Below are 24321 nucleotides of genomic sequence, written 5' to 3'. Positions count from 1 at the left end.
GGGAGTTAGGCTATAAGTGTGCAAAGGCATACAGTATAATGTAATGGACTTTAGAGATTCAGAAGGGGAAGACTGAGATGGGGGATAGGGTTAAAAAACTACATATTATGTACAGTGTATGCTACTTGGGTGAGGGATGCATTAAAATCTCTGAATTCACCACTATATAATTCATTTATGTAACAAAAATCCACTTGTACTCCAAAAGCTATTGAAATAATTTTTCTTTTAAGCATGGCACTTGGGCATGCTGGGTACCTTGAACTAAAGGAAATTGGAAGGAACTCGGAAGCCAAGGCTTCCTGGCCTTTTCATTTACCCCTGTTTCCCACTCTTTTTTTGTCCCTGAAGCAAGTCACAGACACAAGATTTATTTTCCCTCAAGGTGGGTCATAGAAACTAGAATGTCTCTTCCCCAAAGCAAGCCACAACACCTAGAAAGCTCATTTTCTCCCTTTTCCCTTGAAGATCCTCATTCCAGACAGGTCTTGTTTCATATCCAGGAGGAAGGAATGCTACTCAGAGAGGCCAAGAAGAATCTGAACAGACAGGATTTGCTGGGTTTGCTTCCTTTAGTCTATTCTCATTAGATCATACCCTTTTGTCCAAGTACATTTCTACATGGCTGCCTATTCTTCACATAATCTAAGCATAAAAACAGTTTTCCCTGAGTCTTTGGGTCTTCATTTCTGAAAGTTCTCATGTCATGTAAGACTACGATTAAATAAATGTGTTATGCTTTAAATATATATATTTGAACATTTACTATTTGCCAGCCACATTTCTAAACATATTACATGTAGCTATTAATTTATCCCTTACAAGAATCCTTGGAGAGAGATACAATTATTAACCCTATTTTACAGGATGGAAACTAAGCCTGAACAAATGAGGTAGCCTGTGAAAGGTCACATGGGTAGTGTGAAAAAGAACCAGGCTTCAAACCGTCAATTGACTTCCAAACCTGATCTGGAAGTCCGTATATTATACCACCTACTTCGCTTAACCATTGTGCTTTAAAAGGATAAAATCATTTGGAAATTAAACTTATATTGACTCTATTACTTTTTCTTTATTACTCAGAAAGTGCTTAAATGATTCATGAATAAGATTTTGATAGCCTGAGGCTGAGAACTATCTTCTTGTTGTTTAGCCAGAAGATATTCGTCCAACAATTAGAAGACTCAATGACATACTGAATTTTGAGTGCAATCTTTGGTACTGTAACAACCATTCTAAAATGAAAAATCAGGTGGTATTTTATAATATGTATAGTACTGCTTTCTAATATTTCCATTTAGTAAAAAATAAATAATACTAAAAAGATATTTTGACTTTTTTAACATTTGGAAATAAGGAGGAGGAGCCATTTTTGCTAAGAACCCATTACTACATATAAAATCTTTCAGCACTCTCCAGCAAGACAGAAATTGTACAAAATGGAAGTCAACCTGACTTTTTAGCCAAATCAGCTATCCTCTTTAACAGTGTGGTCAATACCATTTACAAGGCAAAAAAGTCTCAAAACCAGAATTGATCTTCTGCTAGTCTTAGCAAATGGAATGATTTGTGAGAAACAAAAGGCAGGAGAGTACATAGTTGCTTACAGCTGATTTGATAAATAATTCATGTGTGAGGTTACTGGCTAGCTAAGGAGCTGTTCAGTATAGGGATGCACAGTGCATCACTGACTCTATGTATCGATCTTTACCTCTAAGGCAGATTTGCCAAATGGGCTATGTTTTCCAAACCTTTTGTTTTGTGCCTACTTGAATTAACTAAAAGATATCTTAAATATATTTTGTCACCATAACATCTTAGAGTTTCATGTTTCAGTGGCCAGGAAAAAATTTACATACGCATGGGTTTTATTATTTTATTTGATGCAGGGTTTGTAGATTACAACTATATTAAAAATAAACCATATTTTTGCCCAGTCAATGAAATTATCACAAACTAGAATCAAATACCAAAATATTTGTTATATACTTTGTGTCCTGAAATGCATGACATATGGAGTATTTTGTTTTCAGCCACATTTATTTTAACAGCATGTACATGTACATAAATAATAATATTTCATATATATATAATAACATTTCAATCCAATGTTAGATTAAATTCAGTTTGATTTTGGTATACTATAGAACTAGCATCATACATAAACAATTTTCTCTTTTGTAAAGTTTTTTCCCTAGACTTCTAAGATAATTTTTGCTAAATAAGCCTTTATAAGTACAAACACAGATATTAATAGCAAGAATAGCAATGATGTTGCAGATAATTTTGTTCAAAATTAAGGTTGCTAATTTCTTTAAAGTTGTCTTTGAAACTGAACATTGTTCCAAAATACCATGGAACTGGAAAGGAAATACATAAAATGCCTAAGGATGAAGAATGTCTAGCATTATATTATCTGTTTACATTCCTTCTACTGGGATTTAAATGTTCTTGTCAGCATTTGAAGATCATAATTATTCTAAATTACATATCATTTTTTATTTTTTGAAGAGTGAGGCAACTTAAAATTAAGAATTAATAAATCATGGAGAGAAAATTCTCTATTTTCCTTCACCAGTATTGTCATATATCAGAAGCTTTAGATTATTCTTCAAAGGGAATAACTGACAGGCACAAATGATGCAATATTTGTTAGAAAAGTTTCACTCAGTAATTCAGAAATGTTTAATAAGCTTCCAGAGAAAGAAGTTGAGAATGTGTTACCCTTAAGCGATCCCGGAGTATTCACAGCAAGCCCATGTGCTCCTATGGAAACCTAATCCGAAAACATATCTGGGCTCACTTCCCACAAAGAAGTGGGTTTCTCTAGCTTTACAATGAAATTGAAAGTTTCAAAAATAATGAGACACAGCAATAATACCAGCTATTTGAGAAACCCAATTGCAATTTACTACAGTAATTTATCACTTAAAAAAATTACTTACCGCCCCCATTCTTCTGACATAGGTATGGAAATCGCCACACATTTCCTAAACCTACAGAAAATCCAACTTGGGCCAGGATGTATTGTAGCTTACTGTTCCAAGCTGGTCTTTCATCTTCGACTTCAGATCCTTCTTCAACATCTGTATCTTTCCCTTCCGGGCTATCAACAATTAGTTCACTTGTCTTAAAAGCATCATCAGCTGAGTCTTCATTGGAAAGAAGGTCTTTGACAGACTCAGTAACATCATCATCTAATTCTCTTTTTACCACCTTGCTATTTTTAGGCATTGGAAAGTATGGGAAGTATTAAAAAAACAAACAAACAAACAAACAAAAAAAAAAAAAACAACTCCCTATGGCAAATGTGTTAATTCTGTTTTTCAAAACAATGTTACTTGATAGGAAGACTGAGGATGATATCAAATAAATCCTTGATTCAAGGTGATAAAGCCTTATGGATTCTGAATCCGTATGTCCAGTATTCTGTAGGTACCTGTAAAATTATAAGTTGAAATGTGATTATATTTAATGATGAAAAATATTTAAAATACAGAATTATTCTTTTTTATTTTTATGATAGAAACCCTTTCTACAGAGTATAAGACATGTAATTGTCTTTAGCATTTCAGAGTTTAATATTCCCATAAGTATGAGAATTGTAAAGCACGTATGAGCTTCAAATACAACTTTCTTAGCTAACATCCTCCTTCTTGCAAAAATCTCAGATATACTCCAATGCATAATGAATATTCTGCTCATCAGTAACTAAACTTTTAGGACTCTTTTTCTTAATTCTTTATTTTTTCCTCCCTGACTAAAGCAGATCTTTTCTTATATATCCTTGATTTTTTTCCTTATAGAATTACATACACAATTGCAAACCAACTCTGTAAATTTGTCTTAAATATAATCTCTTCTGTTCAAATATTTGTCATTCACTCATTTGATATTAATTGTTCTTCTTAAAAATTTAACCTAGTTTATTTTATTTTATTTTTGGAGACAGGCTCCCACTCTGTCACCCAGGCTGGAGTGCTGTGGCAAAATCAGGACTCACTGCAGCCTGTACCTCTCCCATAGATACTCTTGCCTCAGTCCCACAAGTAGCTGGGACTAAAGGTGTATACCACCACACCCAGCTAATTTTGTTTTTCCTTTCTGTAGAGATTAAGTCTCACTATGTTGTCCAGGCAGGTCTTGAACTTCTGGGTTTAAGGGATCCTACCTTGGCCTCCCAAAGTGCTGGGATTATATTGCATAAGCCATTGCACCCAACCCATTTGATATTTATTGTGATGGGGCTTTATGGGATATAATAATCAATGAAACGTACAAAGCATGTTTTTAAGGATATTATATTTAACAGAGAGAAAGGGACATCAAATAACAATACTATAGTGGAGAATTTAAATGACCCAACATTATTACAACAGGAAAAATCAAGAATGTTGGATAAAATTAGAGTTGAGCACAAATGGAGTGAGGTCATACCCAAACATAAGGAAAAGTATAAATGAGACGAGAAATGGTCAATGTACATTATATATGTGATCAGTCTCTTAACAGCTCAAGAAAAACACTGTAATCACTTTGGGATTTTTTTTTTTTCCTTTTTTTATTTGTATGTTACATCTCCTATCCTTTTCCCCATTCAGACACAGACCGAGTAAGTATACAAGACATGTCTACAAATCAGCGACACCTTGTTAAAATGTGACTGAAAATATGAGCACTTGGCCGGGCGTGGTGGCTCAAGCCTGTAATCCCAGCACTTTGGGAGGCCGAGACGGGTGGATCACGAGGTCAGGAGATCAAGACCATCCTGGCTAACACGGTGAAACCCCATCTCTACTAAAAAATACAAAAAACTAGCAGGGCGAGGTGGCGGGCGCCTGTAGTCCCAGCTACTCGGGAGGCTGAGGCAGGAGAATGGCGTGAACCCGGGAGGCGGCGCTTGCAGTGAGCCGAGATCCGGTCACTGCACTCCAGCCTGGGCGACAGAGCGAGACTCCGTCTCAAAAAAAAAAAAAAAGAAAAAAGAAAATATGAGCACTTATCTTCAAATCTGGATCAGGAAGCTTATGAAATGGTAGCCCAATAATTCTGCCCTTCATTTATGGAATAAAATATAATTTCTTAAGAGAGCTGCTATTAGATTGACATTCAAAGTCAAAGAAAACAGCTATCATATTTCAATCTACAATCTTAAGGAGCAAGACAAAGTGTTGGGTAACCCAATGGAAAAAAATTACTTAACTTACTATGTAACTAATTTGTTGCCTTTAGGTTGGATGATGTTTAGTTGTTTCTAAAATTAAAATATACACCCTAAGAGCAAACACTTCTCATTTAGGATTTGGTGAAGATTAAGAGAAAATTGTTTAGAAAATTGTGAAAGAGGTGCATTCCCAAAATATTTTGACTGATAGACACATCTCTAGAATAGGTGTAAAACTTCCCACAGTGATTAAACTGATAAGAACAGATAGTACACTTGATCTTAGCAAAAAGGCCGAGAAGTGATCACAGTGACTATTTCACAGAGGCCAACAAGGTTTTGATATGGAAATAATTCATGAGGTTTGACATTTTATCTGTTTAATTTATATTATTTTCCCCTACAGCTCAGTAATTATTAGTTAAATACATTAATAAATATAGCCATTGAAAAACTGAAATAAACAAATTTCTAGACAGTATTTGCTGGAAGAAAACAACAGGATCTATAAAAAAATGTGATTTGTAAGACATGAATTATCCAGAAAAAAGATTTACATTTATTAAATTATCTGAAGATACAATGTGTTGGCATAGTAGCAAGTGATATATGGATAAGAGCATGGATTTAGTCTGATAAATTTGGAGTTGTGTCCTAGCACTACAACTTATTAATTGTGTAAAAGCTGATAGTTATGCCTCTCTTAACCTCAGTTCCCACAATAAACTTTGGTTTCTTACTCCTTTTGCTTTTTCCATACAGACAGAAAAGTAAGGAGGATATCCAAGCTTAGAGATACTATCAGTAAAAACACTCAACATTTTAAAAAGAAAAAAATTTAAATAGTGTTAACCATGAATCTCCCCCAAATTATTATGGAAAATAGTATATCTCTTCTATACATTTCTATTCTTTGAACAAAATAATACACAAAGAAAAATCAAAATAAAAGGTAATACCTCTGGCTACTACTGCATGTTTTTTACACACCAAGTGAATAATCCTCACCAATTTAGATAAGATATCCTTTGGCAAAGTTTACACTTAAAAATTCTGATCAGACTACCTAAAGGTCATATTTTCTATTTTAAAAAATCAGTATCTAATGTAAACAAATTTTAAATGTAATATTATATCATAAACACTTTGAATATACACATATACTATAGATATTGTATAACAACTCTAGCCAAACTTTATATAATAAAATACTTATTAAAAAGGGAGTTGAAGTGAGGATTTGCATGCATTAAGAGCTCCCCTTCTAACATGAGCAAAAAAAAAATGATGAATCCTTAATGATATTATAAATAAAATTATTTAAGCTCTCTTTTCTTACTATTTTGTTTACCCTCTCCCACTTCTTGGTCTTTCTGGGGTGGCTGTAGGAAGATAGGGGAAGAATTGTAATTAATATTAAAGTATTCACAATAACATGTAAGTCTGGGAGAAAATAAGTCATTGCCTTGAGAATGACATTGTTTATCTTACCCCCATATTATCAGTGTTTAAACTCATCTGTTGAATGTATGAACTGAAAGGTTTAAAGAATAAGATCATATAACTAAACAAGTATTGTGCACTATTAGATGTTTTCTTTTTTTTTTTTTTTTTTTTGGTTTTTTGAGATGGAATCTCACTCTGTTGCCCAGGCTGGACTGCAGTGGTGCGATCTCGGCTCACTGCAACCTCCGCCTCCCGGGTTCAAGCAATTCTCTGCCTCAGTCTCCTGAATAGCTGGGATTATAGGCGCCTGTCCCCATGCCCGGCTAATTTTTGTATTTTTAGTAAAGATGAGGTTTCACCATCTTGGCCAGGCCGGTCTTGAACTCCTGGCCTCGTGATCCACCCGCCTCAGCCTCCCAAAGTGCTACAATTACAAGCGTGAGCCACCGCACCCAGTTTGTTTGTATTTTTACTCCAAGACCATGCACCCACTGAACATAAGAATTCACTTCTTGTGCACAGGTTTCATATAGCCAAAAGTAAATAAATAAATTTAGTTTCTGAACAGATTTATTAAAACTAAGTATAGTGACAACAATTTAGAAGCCAGATCAATTTCAAATTTTTAAGAGAAACTTTCTTGAAGGATAACCATTTTTATAAATTCTAAAAGCCCGCCTAAAACCTTAGTCCATAAATGTAGTCTATAAACATAGACAAAAAAGAAAATCATAAGAGAGGTTGGCAATTGCCAAAAATGTGTTATAACTGTTACATCTGGGAATAGAAGAAGAAATGAACAGAATTGTCCAGGAAGAGAGATAGAGTGATAAAGTATCAGTGCTTGATAAGTCATATGGACAGTGGTGGAATCAGTATCAAGTAACAGCACAGCCTCTGCCAACTTAGCAGCATCCATTTTTGTGACAGAGAATCAACAGAGGAACAAACTATCATTCACTGCACTTCCTCTGCACGGAAGAGTTGTAATACATGTCCTCATCATTATTTGGTAAGAGCCTCCTGTCTACAACTGTACAATAGAGGAGGAGTCAACAAAATATTGCTCATGGGCCAAATAAAACCCACCATCTGTATTTTGTTAAAAAAGATTGTATTGGCATGTATCCATGCCCATAAAATATTGCTCATGGGCCAAATACAACGCACCATCTGTATTTTGTAAAAAAGATTATATTGGCACATATCCCTGCCCATAGATTTACATATTGCTATGGCTGATTTTGTGCTACAACAACAGAGTTATTGTTATCGACTGTAAAGCCTAAAATGTTTACTAACTCTTCACTGAAAACATTTGCCAACCTCTCTTTCAGAGAATAAATCTAAATGAAAAATGTGGAGTTCCCCAGTTCACTCCATTTGTACGGCACTACTTTCCATGTCAAAAAATATTCTAATATAGAACTTTTCTTATTCAAAATGAGTAGTTTCAAATAATGAAAAATATGTGTATGGAAATGGAGAGATAGAGGTGATAGTGGACAGAGGAAGAAACATAAGCAAAAGACATATACAGAATATAAATATACACCGGGAAACAATATGCTTCAGAGTTACAAAGAAAACATTTATTTAAAATAAATTTCATGGAAGTGAACTAAAAGATTAACTGAAAGAAAAAGGTAAGTGGATGAACACCAGAAATGGGAGAATTCATCAGGGGACTAAAAATCACATTAGAAGCAACTGAAAGCCGGGTGTGGTGGCTCATGCCTGTAAACCCAGCACTTTGGGAGCACTAGGTGGGTGGATCACTTAAGGCCAGGAGTTCGAGGCCAGACTGGCCAATATGGTGAAACTCCCTCTCCACTAAAAAAATACAAAAATTAGCTGGGTGTGGTGGCGGGCACTTGTAATCCCAGATACTTAGGAGGCTGGGGCAGGAGAATCATTTGAACCAGGGAGGCAGAAGTTGCAGGCAGAGGTTGCCGAGATCACGCCACTGCATTCCAGCCTGGGTGACAGAGCAGGACTGCGTCTCAAAATAAAATAAAATAAAATAAAATAGAAAAAGAAACAACAGAAACTAGAATAAATACTACTGAAACTATATCTGAGACATGGAGGACAGATGTAAAGAATGTTCACAAAAAAGAAATGAAAAGGTACAAATATCTTAAAGTAATTTAGAAGAAAGCTAATGGAAACTGAAGTCAGCTAAAGGTAATCCAACAAACTTCTAATTGGTATAGCCAAACACAATAATACAATTAATAAAACACAAAATACTAAAAGAAAAGCAGAAGTTTTGCTTGAAGACTTGTATTTGCAAATAATAATAACAATATAGAAGAATAAACACTGAGAAATTACTAAGATAAAGAATTCTGAGGGATTTCAAGCAGAATTAGAAAGATGAAATTAAAACACTTCTCATAATATTCATTAATACATGAAATTAAAACACTTCTCATAATATTCATTAATTTCAATAAAACTAAGAGAAAAATACGTGATTTCCAATTTTATACCCAATTAATTTGTATTCCGATTATAAAAGCCACAGGCAAATATTCCTATGCATGAGAGAAATGATGAGTCCTATGGGATGAAAGAGTGGGGAATGGAGGGAAAGACTAAATAATCATAAAATTTAGCCAAAGAGAGAAAACCAAGTAAAAGATCTTAGTAAAGAGGAGCCGTGTTAAAGAATAGAAGTGAACATTAATTTAAACAAGGAGATATGGTTTACATTTTATAGAAATTATGTGCAGGGGACAATTCTGAATTAAATTATAAAAATAAAAGCAAAAATTGAAATGAGAGGAGAAAAAGAAATAAAAGTGTAAAAATATGCTCATCTTTCATGTAGGAAGTAATAGATACTGTGTAAATATGACTTGGTTGGGCTCAGTGGCTCACACTTATAATCCCAGCACTGGAAGGCTGAGATGGGCAGATCACTTGATGCCAGGAGTTCGAGACCAGCCTGGCCAACATGGTGAAACCCCATCTCTACCAAAAACTACAGAAAAGCACCTTTAGTCCCAGCTACTTGGTTGACCGAGGCACAAAAATCACCTGAGCGAGGAGGTGGATGTTGCAGTGAGCCGAGATCGCACCACTTCACTCTAGCCTGGGTGACAGTAAGATCTGTCTTAAAAAAAACAAAAAAACAAAAAAAAAAACCTTATTATGTAAAAGAGGATAATGACCTTAAGCTCTTCATGTGTTCATATAATCTCTCCTATTTAATTGTAATGTGATATTATAAGAATCGATATGTGTTGATGTGAAAAGACATGTATTATTCCCAATTATTTAAATATAGATTTTAGAAAGAGACTATCTTGAGTGCATATTGTAACTCTGTCACTTATGGTTTTATGACCCTGGCCAAGTTACTAAACTGTGCTTCAGTTTCTTCATTTATAAAATGAGAACAATAATATACTTATCTACTAAAAAAGTGCATAAAGTCAATGTTAGCACACTGAGAGGACTCAATATATTCTCTCTTTTATTACTACGATTATCACAACACTATAGACTATAGTGATTTGTTAACTATAGTCAAGACTATAACTGATTTGTTGTATATGCTTCTGTAATATTAAGGACAATGTTAAGTCCAGAGCCAATGCTACATGTTTTAATTTTCTCCTTAACACAACTTTTTTGTTGTTTGTTTGTTTCAGATATCCATTGCTGCACATCAAATATCCTCTCTATTTAGTGGCTTTGAAAAACAGTTTAATTCGCTCATGATTCTCTGGATTAGCAGTGTGAACCAGGTTTACATGATCAGTTGTTCTTGAATTTGGTCCTGCACTGCAGTGATCTGTCAGTTATAAGGAGGTGGTCTAAAACGGTCTAACTGACATTCTAGCAAAAGGCAAGCTATCAGATGGAGCACTTTGGTTTGCTTATAAGTAATCTCTCCAAAATACTAGCTGCAACTTGTTCATACTGTAGCTCAGATTTCCAACCGTAGCCAAAAAAAAAAAAAAAAGAAAAAAAAAAAGATGCGTCCAATGCACAAGTGCTACTGGAGCCTCTCTCTAGTTCACATTTGCTAATGCCTCATTGGCCAAAGAAAGTCTCAAACCTAAGTCCACGCTGATTCAAGAGTAGAGATAAACCTTACTTTTTGATGGAAGGGGCAACAAAACCCTACTGCAAAGGGCATGCAAAGAGAGGGAAAAAAAATACTGCCACTATCTTTGAAAAAAATTTAGCATCTGCTTAGTTTCCACCTCCCTTGAGTTTTAGTCTTGAGGAGAGGCACAAAGAGACTAAAAAAGTAGGCATGTCATCCAATTCCATCAAAGGCATTATGCCCAGGCTGTAAATACTGCCGTAGTCATGGACTTTGGTTCCTGGTTTTGAGAACTATTTTCATTCTTGTCCTTTTCCATTTCATTGCCAAGCACCCCATTGTTTCTTTGAGCTCCTGTGGCTGCCAATATTACTTTTCTTTTGCCTCTTATCCAGCATAAGTTTCTACAGATTGCAAAAAACCCCAAATGGCACACCAATTATGAATCAAAAACTACTGCTATGTTTCCATTCATCTATCTCTGTATATGAACATAAATACACAAATATGTTGGGAACTTCACATTATTTAACTCTGAACTTACATTTACCTCTTTCTCAAGCTCTCATTTTTTTGTATTGCTTTAGTTATCTTCATATATTTTTCAAAATAAATCCATTTTGAAGCACTTAAAACTAGATCCAAAATTTTTATAACCATGATAATAAATTTCCATCTCAGTGGTTCTTAACCCCAACCATTTTGCTTTTTGTGTTCCTTCTCAAGATTGTTTCACCTATTCTAGGTTCTTTTATTTCCACATAAATTTTGAAATCAGCTTGACAATTTCCACCACAAAAACAAAACAAAACAAAACAAAAACAGCCTACTAGGATTTAAAATTGAATTACGTTGATTTTCTTGATCTATTTGGGGAACACTGACATCTAACCAATTAAGTTTTCCAGTCTATAAACTTGGTGTATCTTTTTATTTATTTCGTGCCTTTAATTTATCTCAACAGTGCTTCAGAGATTTCATTGTATTGGTCTTGCACAACTTTTGTTAAATTTATCTCTGATTAATGTGTGTTTGGGGTATGATTGCAAATTCGTTTCTTAGTTACAGGTTTCAATTGTATTTTGCTAGTATGTGGAATATAACTGATTTTTAATATAGGCTTCTGTCCACAAAGATGCTAAATCAAGTTTTGTATCTTTCTAAGATCCCGGAGGACCTCCACTTACATAATCATGTCATCAGTCAATAATGATAATTTAATTTTCATTTGTATAATTGTTGACTTTTATATCTTTCTCTTGACTTATTTTACTGGTTAAGACATCCACCAAAATATTGACTAGATATGCTAAAGGCAAACATCTTCATTTATGTCTCAGTGTTACTTGAAAAGTAGTCAATGTTCCCCTATGTACAATGTTAGTTGGGCAATTTTTTCATAGATCCCTTTATTAGTTTAGATACGTTACTTTATATTCCTAGTTCAGTGTGGTAGTTACTTTGAATTATTATGGTAAATTTTGACAAATTATTTTTGCCTTTATTAAGATGACCATATGAGTTCTTCATCTATTGATATGGAGTATCCCATATTCGTTGCTTTTGTATCTTAAAACAATCTTTCATTTATGAAACAAACCTCACTTGATCATGATGAATTACTTTTTAATACATCACTAAAATAAATCTGCTATATTTTGTTATAGATTTTCTTTCAACTGCATTCATGGGAAAGTGGGTATATAAATATATATATATATAAATTTATTTTGTTTCTCTGGTTTTGGTGGTGTCTTAGAAGGCTTTAAAATGATTTCTCTTTTATTTTCTGAGAGTATGTGTATAGAATTAGTTTCGTTTCTTCTTGAAAAGTTTGGCAGCACTCATCAATAACCCAAACCATCTAGGTTTGGGGTTTTCTTTCTGAAAATGTTTTAAATTAAAAATTCAATTTATTTCATTGATATACAGCTACTAAGATTTTCCTTTTCTTGTTTTACTTTTGGTAAGCCATCTTTTTGAGGGATTTGTCCATTTTACGTAAAGTGCCAAATTCATCGCCATAAAGTGTTCTATAATATTCCACAGTTTTTAAAACATATATAGAATTTGCCATCATATCTCATTTTTATTACTGATATTGGTAATAGGTCTTTTTCTTTGTTTTTATCTTGACCAGTCTTGCTATATAATATATTCACTACAAAATTAACTCAATACTTTCTGCCATTCTTGTTCCATCTTTCAAAACTTTCTACCCCCCAAGCCATTGTTACAATCTCTTTTGAAATTGTATTACATTTTAATTAACATTTCCAGGGAAAATATGCAAACACTTGAAGTAGCAGGTAGGTATCTGCATCTGACATAAATGATGGATGACTCAACAGATATGTCTGCACTGGCTAATTTTTGGCATTTGTCACAAGCTTAATATTCTATAATAAAGCACTAGAATACCAGTAAATTATCTCCCTGACTTTGACAACTCAAAATTTCACTGAAAAAAAAGTTTTATTTAAATATGAACTAATCTGAATATGGAATTAATTATTTCCAGATTCAAATGCAATTCATTTTTCTATTTTCTAATATAGGACAAAAATAAAGACCATCCAAATAAAATCAAAATTTGGACCATATTGTAATGCTCAAGAAAATTTGTCACCATATGCTGATTAGTTTATAGTTATGGTATAATTACAGAGAAAAAAATTTTCATCAAGAGATTTGATGAAATACTGAAATAATAATGTTGATGAAAAATATGATTTTTTTTTGCAAATTATATCCCCTTTACATAAAATTTTTACAATGAGCTATAAAATAAAAAATTACAGAACCAATCAAAAGGAAAGGAAAAATTTTTTTACAAATAACGATACCAAGTCACAATTTGTCCTTCATTAAATATATTTTTTTTTCCCCCAAAAGGTGGACTATAAATAACACACCTGCCAGAATGGCTAAACTTTGTTTTTTAAAGTAATAATACCAAATATTGGTGAGGACACGTAGAAACTAAATCAATCACATGTTGCTGGTGGAAATGTGAAATAGTACAGTCACTCTGAAAAAAAGCTCAGTTACTTTTAACACTAGTAAAAACTTCTCGTAGTAACCAGCAACTATATTTCAGGGATATATCACAGAAAAATAAGAAAAAGACTTACAAAACTTGTATACAAATGTCCATAGCAGCTTTACTCATAATAGTCAAAAACTGGAAACTATCCAGTATGCATTTTAATGGGTGAATGGTTAAATTGTGCTACATTCACACCATGAACCACTACTCAGCATAAAAATAACTACTGATACATGCAACAACTTGCATGTACCTAAAGGAAATGATACTCAGTGAAAACAATATAAAAATGCCAATTTCAAAGAAATACATATATAACAATTTTTATTTAACATTTGTGAAATAACATAATTATAGAAATGAACAACATATCCATGGTTTGAAGAGTTAGGGACAGAGAGGGTAAGTGGGTGTGCTTATAAAAGAGTGGCAGGTTACTATCTTCATTGTGGTAAGGGATACAAGAAGGTACACATTTTATAAAATTTCATAGAGCTATAAACATAGACATATTGTGGATTCTGCCATATCAATATGCTGGTTTTGATATAGTACTGTGTCTTATATAAGATGTTAAAGTGGTGGGGAAGTCAAGTAAATCGTGCACCGACCTCCATGTGCACCCTTCCGTGAAATTGTAATTATTTCAAAATTAATTACAATCATAAAGCAATTTCCATAAATTGGAGTATATTTTTGTTGACTTCTGAGAACCAAAGACAGACAATCTTTCAAAATTCTTTTAAAGATTTCTGAAGTAGAGAAAAAGTTTTTAAAACAAAGTTTTATTAACATATTAAGAACACCTCAGACTTAGGCATTATATTCATTTCCTGAAGATTGCTTTAACAAATTACCTCAAATTTAATGTCTCAAACAACAGAAATGTATTCTTTCATACTTCTAGAGACCAAAGAATCCAAAATAAGTTTCAGTCAACCAAAATCAAGGCGTTACCAGGTCGGTATTTTCTCGGGAGGCTCTAGGGGAGAGTGTGAACCTTGCCTTCTCCAGCTTCTGGTGGCTGCTGGCATTCCTCAGTTTGTGGCCTCATTACTCCATTCTCTGTTTCTGTGGTCAGATTGCCTACTTCTTTCTACTTCAGTCTAATATCCTTCTCCATCTTTTTTATAAAGATACTTGTCAGGGCATGTAGGGCCCATCTGGATCTTCTGAAATCATATCTTCATCTCAAATACTTTATCTGCAAAGACTTTTCTTCCAAATTAGGTAACATTTACAGATGTCAGGGAGTAGGAACTAGACCAATCTTTAGGAGGCATATTTAAACTAATGTATACTATGTTTTCTAAAAATAATAATTTAAAGGCACTGAATATGTTTTGTTCATAAATCCTTATAAAATGTTATTGGATCTTTCATAGTTACTTGCTATAGTAGGCTGTTTTCCCTTCTTTTCAATCTGGGTTAACTTTGAGCTTGCTTTGGCCAGAAGGCAGCAGCAGTGAAACTATGCAAGTTCCAAGGCTATAGAAGCTCAGCAGTTTCTGCTTTCCCTCTTTTGGAAGCTAGGCACTATATAAAACAGTCTACTTCTCCTGCTAAAACCCCACATGGAAAGAGGGGGGGAGAGAGAGAGAGAGAGAGAGAGAGAGAGAGAGAGAGAGAAATAGTCTCAAGCAACCATCATCTGAGGTGAAGCTCCAGACATAGGAAAAAAGGTATTGATATTCCAACCCTAGCTGAACTGCCAGGTAACACCAATCAGAACAGATGAACCATCCAAAAGAGCCCAACCATCTCACAGAAGAATGATTTTTAAAAGTCATTATTTTAAGACGCTATGTTGTAGAATGGTTTGTTGTGTAGCAATAGATACCTGAAACATTTGTCTATGGATAAGATTAATTATGTATTGGATTTAACTAAAATTAAACAAACTTTACTGAAATTTAAAATACTGTCCAATAATCTTCACAATGTGGCTAGATCTATGTAGACGATATGTGGTTTAGGTGTTTAAATACACACAGTGATTTTATTTTAACCACAAAATAGGTATTAACTTTCCAAGCCACATTCAGTGAATCATATGTAAAGATGCATATAGTCAATTTCATGCTTAAGGCATCTTGGAAATCATAAGCGAAATAGGAATTATCACTGCAAAATCTGCAGACATCAAAATGACCATGAGAGAATACTAACATAAACTCTACACACATACATTTAGTAACTTAGGTGTAACCAATCAGTTCCTTAAAAAACACAAACTACCATAACTTAGCCAATAAGAAATAGATCATTTAATAGCTATATAACTAATAAAGAAGTTGATGCATAATTTTAAAACTGTCACAAAAGAAATCTCACTGGAAAATTCTACCAAACATTTAAAGAAGAATTAACATCGATTCTACACAATCTCTTTAGACAATAGAAGACGATAGAATAATTTGAATTTCATTTTATGAAAGCAGTATTACTCAGATACCAAAACCAGGCAAAGATCATAGTAAAAAATAAAAAACTACAGATCAATATTCCTAATGAATATAGACACAAAATTCCTTTACACAGTGTTAGAAAACAGAATTCAGCGATGTATAAAAAAATTATATTCCATAACCAAGTAGGGTTTATTCTAAGTATTCAAGGTTGGTTCAATATTCAAAAATCAATATGTAATATACAATAATAACAGACTAGAGGAAAAATCACGTGACTATATTGATCCAGAAAAGACAAAATTCAATATCCATTTATGGTCAAAAATTAGGAATAGAAGGAAACTTCCTCAACTTGATCAACAGCATCTACAAAAATTTTACAGTTAACATTATATTTACCAGTGAAAAGCTAAATGCTTTTCCTTCAGGATAAGAAACAAGACAAAAACGTCTACTCTCACACTCTTATTGAACATAGTATTGGAAGTTCTAAGCAGTGGCATAAGGTAAGGAGAAGGAAATACAGTCACCCCTTAGCGTCCAAGGGGCATTGTTCAAGGACCTCCCACAAATACCAAAATCCTCAGATGCTCAAGTCCCACATTCATCTGTGTGTCCTGCATCCCACAAGTATTAGATTCACATCTGCATTGGTTGAATCTGTGGATGCAGAACCTAAGGATACAGAAAGCTAACTGTATAAGTCACATAAATCAAGAAAGGAGAAGAGTCAAGTTACAAATTTATGTATAAGTCACATAAATCAGGAAGAACAGCCAAGTTACAAAAGAGTTCCATCACATAAGGATTCCTGGTGTTGGCCTTTTATAACTACAACCACTTTGCTCCAGTCCCCAGGCTCTCCTTAACTCCTGGCAACCTCTAATCTGTTCTCCATGTTTATTTTTTGGTCATTTCAAGGATGTTATATGAATGTTAATAATACAGTATTCAATTTTTTTGCAGACATTCTGATTGTCTATATTACAAATTCTAATGAACCTACAAAAATACCTTCTAGAATAATAGTACAAAAAAATCACAGAATACAAGGTAAACATACACAAATCATTTATAGTTCCATATGTTAGCAATAAACAAGTGGACACAAATTAAAAATGCAATAGCATTTATAATCATTAAACTGACATCATTACACAAAAATATAACAAAACCTGGATGGTACATTTTTTGCTGAAAACTACAAAGTGCTGATAAAGTAAATGAAAGAAGATCTAAATGTATGGGAAGACATGCCATGTTCATGGGTTAGAAAACTCAACATAGGAAAGATGTCAGATTTCCCTAAATTGATATATGGTTAAAAGAATTCCTATCAAAATATCAGTGACATTTTTCTACAAAGAAGATTATTTCAAAATTTATATGAACAGGCAAAAAATTAGAGGAGCTACAACAATTTTAAACAGAAGAATGAAGTGGGAGGAATGATTCTTTCCAATTTCGTGACTTATTATGTAGTTACAGCAATGAAGTTTATGTGAGGTTGGTGAAAGGATAGCCAAAAATGAATGTAACAGAAGAGGCTACCCAGAAAGAAGTGCACACAATATGCCCAATTAATTTTTGATAAAGGTCCCAAAGCAATTTCAATGGAGAAAAAAATAGCTCTTTCCACGAATCGTTCTGGAAATAATTGGACAACCCTAGGCAAAAGTATAACCCTGAACCTAAACCTCACACCTTATACAAAAATTAATTCAAAATGAATCACAAACTTACGTGGAAAATATAAAACTTTAAGAAACAAATCATCAGATTAAATCTTTGAGATCTAGGGTTAACCAAAGAACCCTCAGACATGACAAAAGCAGGATTCAGCAACACAAAAACTGATAAGCTGGGCCTCGAAATTTGAAACTTTTGCTCTGTGAAAGAACCTATTAAGAGGATGGAAAAAAAAAAAAGCTTAAAAATGGAAGAATATATTTGAAGGTCACAAAGGACTGGTGTTTAGGATATATAAAGAACTCTTAAAACCCGACCGTTGCCGGGCGCCATGGCTCACGCCTGTAATCCCAGCACTTTGGGAGGCCGAGGCGGACGGATCACCTGAGGTCGGTAGTTCGAGACCAGCCTGGCCAACATGGTAAAACCCCGTCTCTAGGAAAAACACAAAAATTAGCCAGGCGTGGTGGCAGTCGCCGGTAATCCCAGCTACTAGGGAGGCAGAGGCAGGGAAATCTCTTGAACTAGTGAGGCGGTGGTTGCAGTGAGCCGAGATCGTGTCATTGCACTCCAGCCTGGGGCACAAGAGCGAGACTCGGTCTCGGGGAAAAAAAGAAAAACTCAACTGTTGCCAGCCGCGGTCGCTCACACCTGTAATCCCAGCACTTTGGGAGACTGAGGCGGGCGGATCACGAGGTCAGAAGATCGAGACCATCCTGGGTAACACGGTGAAACCCCGTCTCTACTAAAAATACAAAAATTAGCCAGGCGTGGTGGCGGGCGCCTGTAGTCCCAGCTACTGGAGAGGCTGAGGCAGGAGCATGGCGTGAACCCCGGAGGCGGAGCTTGCAGTGAGCCGAGATCTGGCCACTGCACTGCAGGCTGGGCGACAGAGCCAGACTCGGGAGGGAAAAAAAAAAAAAAAAAACAATACCCCACCATTATAAATAAAATAAGAAAATAGGTACAGACATTTCATTGAATATAATACATGAATGACAAATAAGCACACGAAATGAGGCTCGATATTATTAGCCAATAGGTAAATGCAAATTTAAAATACAATGAGATGTTGCTATATACCTATCAGAATGGCCAAAATATAGTGACAACCAAATTCTGTCAAGGATGCAGAGAAAATGGATTAGAGGTTGCCAGGAGTTAAGGAGAGCCTGGGAACTGGAGTGAAGTGGTTGTGGTTATAAAAGGCCAACACAGGGAATCCTTATGTGATGGAACTCTTTTGTAACTTGACTGTATCAATGTCAATATTCTGATTAGGAAGTTTTCATGTAGTTATTACAAAATGTTATATTTGCAAAATGTTATATATATTGTGTAAATGTTATGACACAATGTTATATTGTCAAGAGCTTACAAGAACTCTGTGTTATTTCTTACCACCTACATGGGACTCAACTCCCATCTCAAAATTAAGACTTTTTTTAATACCCTAAAATTATGCCTTTTTTTTTTTTTGCTGGTATAATTGGCTAACTTTATTGAATCAAGTACTAAATATGCTTCTGCAATATAATTTTATTACTAAAACTCTGGAAAGAGAAAACTTTCTTGTAAATTCACAAACAACAACAAAAATCAGGGAGTAGTCAAAATACTCATTGACTTTTGTACCTTACTAATTCCATGGCATCTGATGAATGAATAAAACTCTACCAAAGGTGTTCATTTGCCTCTGTCTTCACTTTAAAATATTTTATGTATTTATATTTTGAATACAGAATACTATAATATGATATTAAAGGGCACAGAGTAAAGAAATATATATATCTTCCTACCCTTTCTCCCTAGAATATACTGTACCATCTGTACCTCCCAATAAGTAATCAAAATCTTCAATAAATATTTTCTGTATATACTAGCATATATATATGTGTGTGTGTATACACACTTAAACACTCTCTATATATTCAAGCTAATATGTGTTTTCTCCCCACCAGCCCCCAATCTGCTTCTTTTTACACAACAATTACGATGTGCATAATTCTACCTCTTAGTTTTTCACTCAAATAAATTCTTCGAAACTTTTGATCTCAATGTAATAGCTTCATTTAGAAAAACTTCTGTATGATATTGCTTGGTATAGGTACACCACATATTTAGATCACCGCTGAGAATTTGCTACTACAATGTTCCAACAAATTACTTTGTATATCTTGCATCTCCATATCTGTAGGATAAACTTCTAGAACTGGAATAGCTTGATCAAAAGGTATGACGCTCTTATAGTTTTGATAAATATTACCAAATAGCCCTTTATAAAAATTGTGTCCATTTGCACTATCACCAGCAATGCATGAGAGTACCCTCTTTCTTCTGCCCTCTTCTGTATAACAAATAATCTCTTTGATCTTTGCCAATCTGATAGGTGAAAAAGTTCCCAAAGTATGCATTGAATATTTAAAAATAAAAATCAATTAATCTTATGTGAAAAGATACCTTAGCACATTAATCACAAGGAAATAAAGTGACCTTCAAGGCTGAACACAACTTACAACTCTGCCCTGTGTCAAGTGATACTATGCATTTAAAATTGCCCTATATCCCAGTTTATTTTTAGGGCTTGTTGTCCACAGAAAAAGAGATGATAATTACTGGTCAAAGTTAATACTTAAGCAGATAAATATATCAAAAATTATTTAGTAAAGACTGCCAGAAGAGTAGTGTTATAAGTAAGGGGGAAATAAATCTAATGATTCCTGCTGTGTAACCTTGAATGTTGTTCATGCATCCAACTATGCCTGTGGATTTTTATTAATACCATCTGCTGAGAAACCATTTCAAAATCTACTCTGCAGAGCTGCATAGGAATATACTAATATATCCTATCATGCATATGTATGTAGTAATAAAGAATTAACACATACTCTTCCACAAGCTGAGAGGTCCACTGAGAAATGAAAGAAAAGTTTTTAGGAGCTTTTGATAGCCACCAAGGTCTCTTTTGGGTCTGCCATTCTAAGTCAATGATTGAATTGCCTAGATGATATAATCCAGAGTTAAAAAGGATGCAAATATCTTACCTATCACATACACATTTTATTTTATGATAGGAGAAGCATATTTACAATTTCAACTATGATCACTGGGTAAGGTAATAACTATGAATATGGACTTTAGATTTTAGTAACTAGTCTGACTTATTTTAAATGTTTCAGTAGGTGGTAAGGAAGGCATCTCATCTGATTATTGCCATCTCTCATAACTGTTATCCAGTTTTAAGATTCTGTATTATTTCATATTTATTCAGTGATAGACTACTTATCTCCTAGAAACATATAAAAATGCTTTTATTTATTCCATTAAAATATTATATCTTGAGTTAACTATATTAGAATTATAAAATAATTTTTCAATCAAGTATATAATGTGCAATCAGAAAAAAAAAGCTTATCAACAGTAAAGTATTATCTTTCTTTAAAAATCCTATTAATTCCTGTCATCCTTAAAAAAAAAAAAAGACTGAGAAAGCTTTATTTGGAGAAAAATGGTTAATAAATTGTTTTAAATTTGTTGGGATATGTTTTACTCCAACAAATACACATGGATCATTGATGATTCCAATGAAAGGCAACAATCCACAAAAATAAAATCACCAGATTTTGATGGTCGAATATCTTGAATTTAATATGAAAGAAAAAAATACATACTGTTTTTTAGTCCAAACTGCACCATGCTGTAAGCTCCCTGCTGTTTTGCAGACCTTGGTCAAAGCGAAACATTTCACAGGGGTTCGAGCTGTGAGAAACATCCCGTCTAACCAACTGTCCACAAGGGGGACAAAGGCCCAACTAAAGAGACATCCCTATCATATCTTATTGGACAAAGGTCCAAGGAACACCCTGAACACCAGAACGACATTCCGCCGGAACAAGGGCCAGAACCGCCTCTTCATGGAAGCATCTTATCAATATCCCGCCGGGCAGCAAGCCATACTGCTCAGATCCCTTCTGCCCATACCTTTAAATTGACCCAGCCTGTAAGTGGCAGCGGGCTCTGGCATTAGCCGGGTCCCCCACTTCTGTAGGTTTTATGCTGGACAGAAAGCCTGAATTTGCTGTTGAGCCGCCTTCTTTCTGTGTGTGTGTGTGTGTGTGTGTGTGTGTGTGTCTTTCTTTAACCCTCGCCTTCCCTTCAAAACCTGACACTGTTCAAAAAAAATTTAGTCCATCATTAAGCATTTATTAAGAACGTACAAGTCAAGCCCAGTACTAGGTGCCTAAGACATAAGTAAGTCTGTATTTCAGCACTGTTCTTGCAGAAATGAGACTGGGTAGGTGAGGGGCTTGATGAGGGTTGTGTCTGCAGAGAATAATTCCTCAAAGCAAACACTTTGTTGCTGGTGTCGCGGAAAAGCAATCAGGCATTGACAGGTAGAAAATAGCTTTTACAGGATGGGCTATGAGGAGACCAAAGGCAGCATATAAAGCAAATCCTTCATTTTTCCCATACGTCTTAAGTAGTGAACTGCAAGGATGGTGCAGACTAAGATTGGGTCTACCTTTAAGATCTGGAGGGGAAAATGGCAAGACCAGAAGAAACGGTCGCAGACTCATTTGCATAAGCACCCAAACACTGCTTACGTCACTGCGCCGGAGTCCGGACCCCGCCCCGTCTTACTCCAGCCTTTCCCAGCTAGGGAGGAGGATGGAAAGGGAAAGCGGGAGGATGGAAAGGGAAAGCGGGAGGATGGAAAGGGAAAGCGGGAGGATGGAGAGCGCGAGCCTCGGGGCTTTGCTTTCCTCAAATGCATATCAAATGCTGCTTCTCAGCTCAGGGAAAATAATTCCCGCTCCCGCAGCCTGTGCCACTGGGTGGGTCATGCCGGCCCCCGAACGCCTCGGGCGTCTTGATTCATTCTTATGTATCACGCTGGTGCGCTACGTTAGAGTGCAAGATTTTCCCTGTACTCAATACCGTCTTCTTCCCAGTCACACACAGAACAGCCTAGTGAAAGAAAGGTAGAAACGATCTGGGTTTCTAACTGATTCCCATCTTCTTACAATCCCAGCAGCACCACCCTCACCGCCACACTCTCAAATTCCAGGTGCGCAGAAACACAGGAGCCGTGATTTCTCCAGCAGCCACGTGCCTTTCGCACGGCGAAAGGCCCCCTTTCGGGCCATTTATCACAGGATACCTCAAGCAAAAGGGAACTGTGGTCACGTGAAAACACTCTGTCCTCGGTAGTCGCCTTCAGCCTTTGCAAAAGCGAACGGAAGCGAACGAGGAATAAAGCTCTCTGCTCTCCCCACCCCATCGCCCACCTGCACGAGGTTTAGCTTCCAATTCACCTCGCGCCTCTCTGCCCCGACCCTCCCAACTTTCCTCTTGGACTTCCCCGTGTTGGACCCCACCCTTCAACCAACCCCGACTTGACTTGGAAACAAGTAGGTCTCTGGGGATGCTGTGGGTAATTTCCACGACGGGAAGGAAGGATGGCGGCACGTTTCAACCCATGTGCTTCCCCTTACATGTGCAGCCTGTCGCCCCCACCCTGATTGTGCAGAGGTGCAGAGTTAGAAGGTTGCCCGCCCAGCCCAGCTTCTCCCTCCCAGGGCTTTTGAGCTGCCCTCCCTCCTCCCACCCCAAGACGCAGCGAGTCCTTCCCGGCATCCGTCTGCCAATTCGCTCCCTGTGCTGGTGCCCAGGCTCCTGGGTGGCTAATGGCGAGCCCCACCTCATCCCCAGTTGTGCCCTTAGCGTAGGCGCTTGCCATTACCGTCAGTGTGTCTTGACCAAGCGCCTTTTGCTGCTTCCACGTCCCGGCAGGAGCAGCAGCCGTCGCGAAAGGGTAGGGTCCAGGTGGCTGTGACGGAGGCCGAAGAGGAGCTGTTTTCAGAGAAGCAGCTTCTTGTCTAAGATGGGACCAGGAGCTGGGTTTTGGGGGTTGCTGCCCTGCAGGCTGGCAAGGAGAGACTCGTGAGCGCCTGTGTGTCTGCCAGGGAAACAGCACGGGATACAGGCGCGCGGGTGCGGGTGCGCGTGTGCATGCGTATGTGTGTGCGCGCGCGCGTGTGTGTGTATGTGTGAGGGTGTGACGGAGGCGCCCACGTGCCCGGCCCGCCCGTGTTGCGGGCGCCTACGGGCTGCAGAGGAGAAGGGTAAGCTGTGGGCGGCGGCGGGGCGCGGAGGGGTAGCCAGGAGAGCCCGCTGAGCTCCGCACCTCCCCGCCCCAAAACCCACTGATGCAACGGCCACTGCGGCTGCCCAGCGGCGTCTTCCCAGAGCCCAGGGCTGTGCCCGCCCGATGCGGGATGCAACTGAGGAAGCCCGCTCCAAAGCAAAACAAAACAAATTCCTCCAGCCATCCCGTCTTTCTCAACCCACTCAAGCGAAAGAATGGACACCAGTTACCCGCCCCTGACTTTTGCCTCGGTGAGAATAATAATAGGCATGGTGCTACCTGGCACCATGTGAATATTCTCTAAGAGTCAGTAATGGGACTAGAAAAAAAAAAATGGGTGACCCGAAGAAC

General features: G+C 36.3%; 1 protein-coding gene across 1 annotated transcript in view; it reads right to left on the bottom strand.

Annotated features, from left to right (window-relative positions):
* Positions 1-23836, bottom strand: part of SLC6A15 (solute carrier family 6 (neutral amino acid transporter), member 15) — a 52919-nt gene extending 29083 nt beyond the window's left edge. The window contains exons 1-2 of the mRNA XM_011988667.1: positions 23566-23836; positions 2946-3439 (exon numbers count right to left, since the gene is read on the bottom strand). Of these exons, the coding sequence (XP_011844057.1) occupies positions 2946-3234 (289 nt within the window). The 5' untranslated portion in view covers positions 3235-3439; positions 23566-23836. The remainder of the gene's footprint in view (positions 1-2945; positions 3440-23565) is intronic.
* Between the last annotated feature and the right edge of the window lie 485 nt (positions 23837-24321).

Source organism: Mandrillus leucophaeus, unplaced genomic scaffold, assembly GCF_000951045.1.
Source record: "Mandrillus leucophaeus isolate KB7577 unplaced genomic scaffold, Mleu.le_1.0 Scaffold334, whole genome shotgun sequence".
NCBI classification, from domain to species: Eukaryota; Metazoa; Chordata; class Mammalia; order Primates; family Cercopithecidae; genus Mandrillus; species Mandrillus leucophaeus.
Note: the sequence above shows the minus strand (reverse complement) of the source record. Positions and strands in the feature narration are given on the sequence as shown.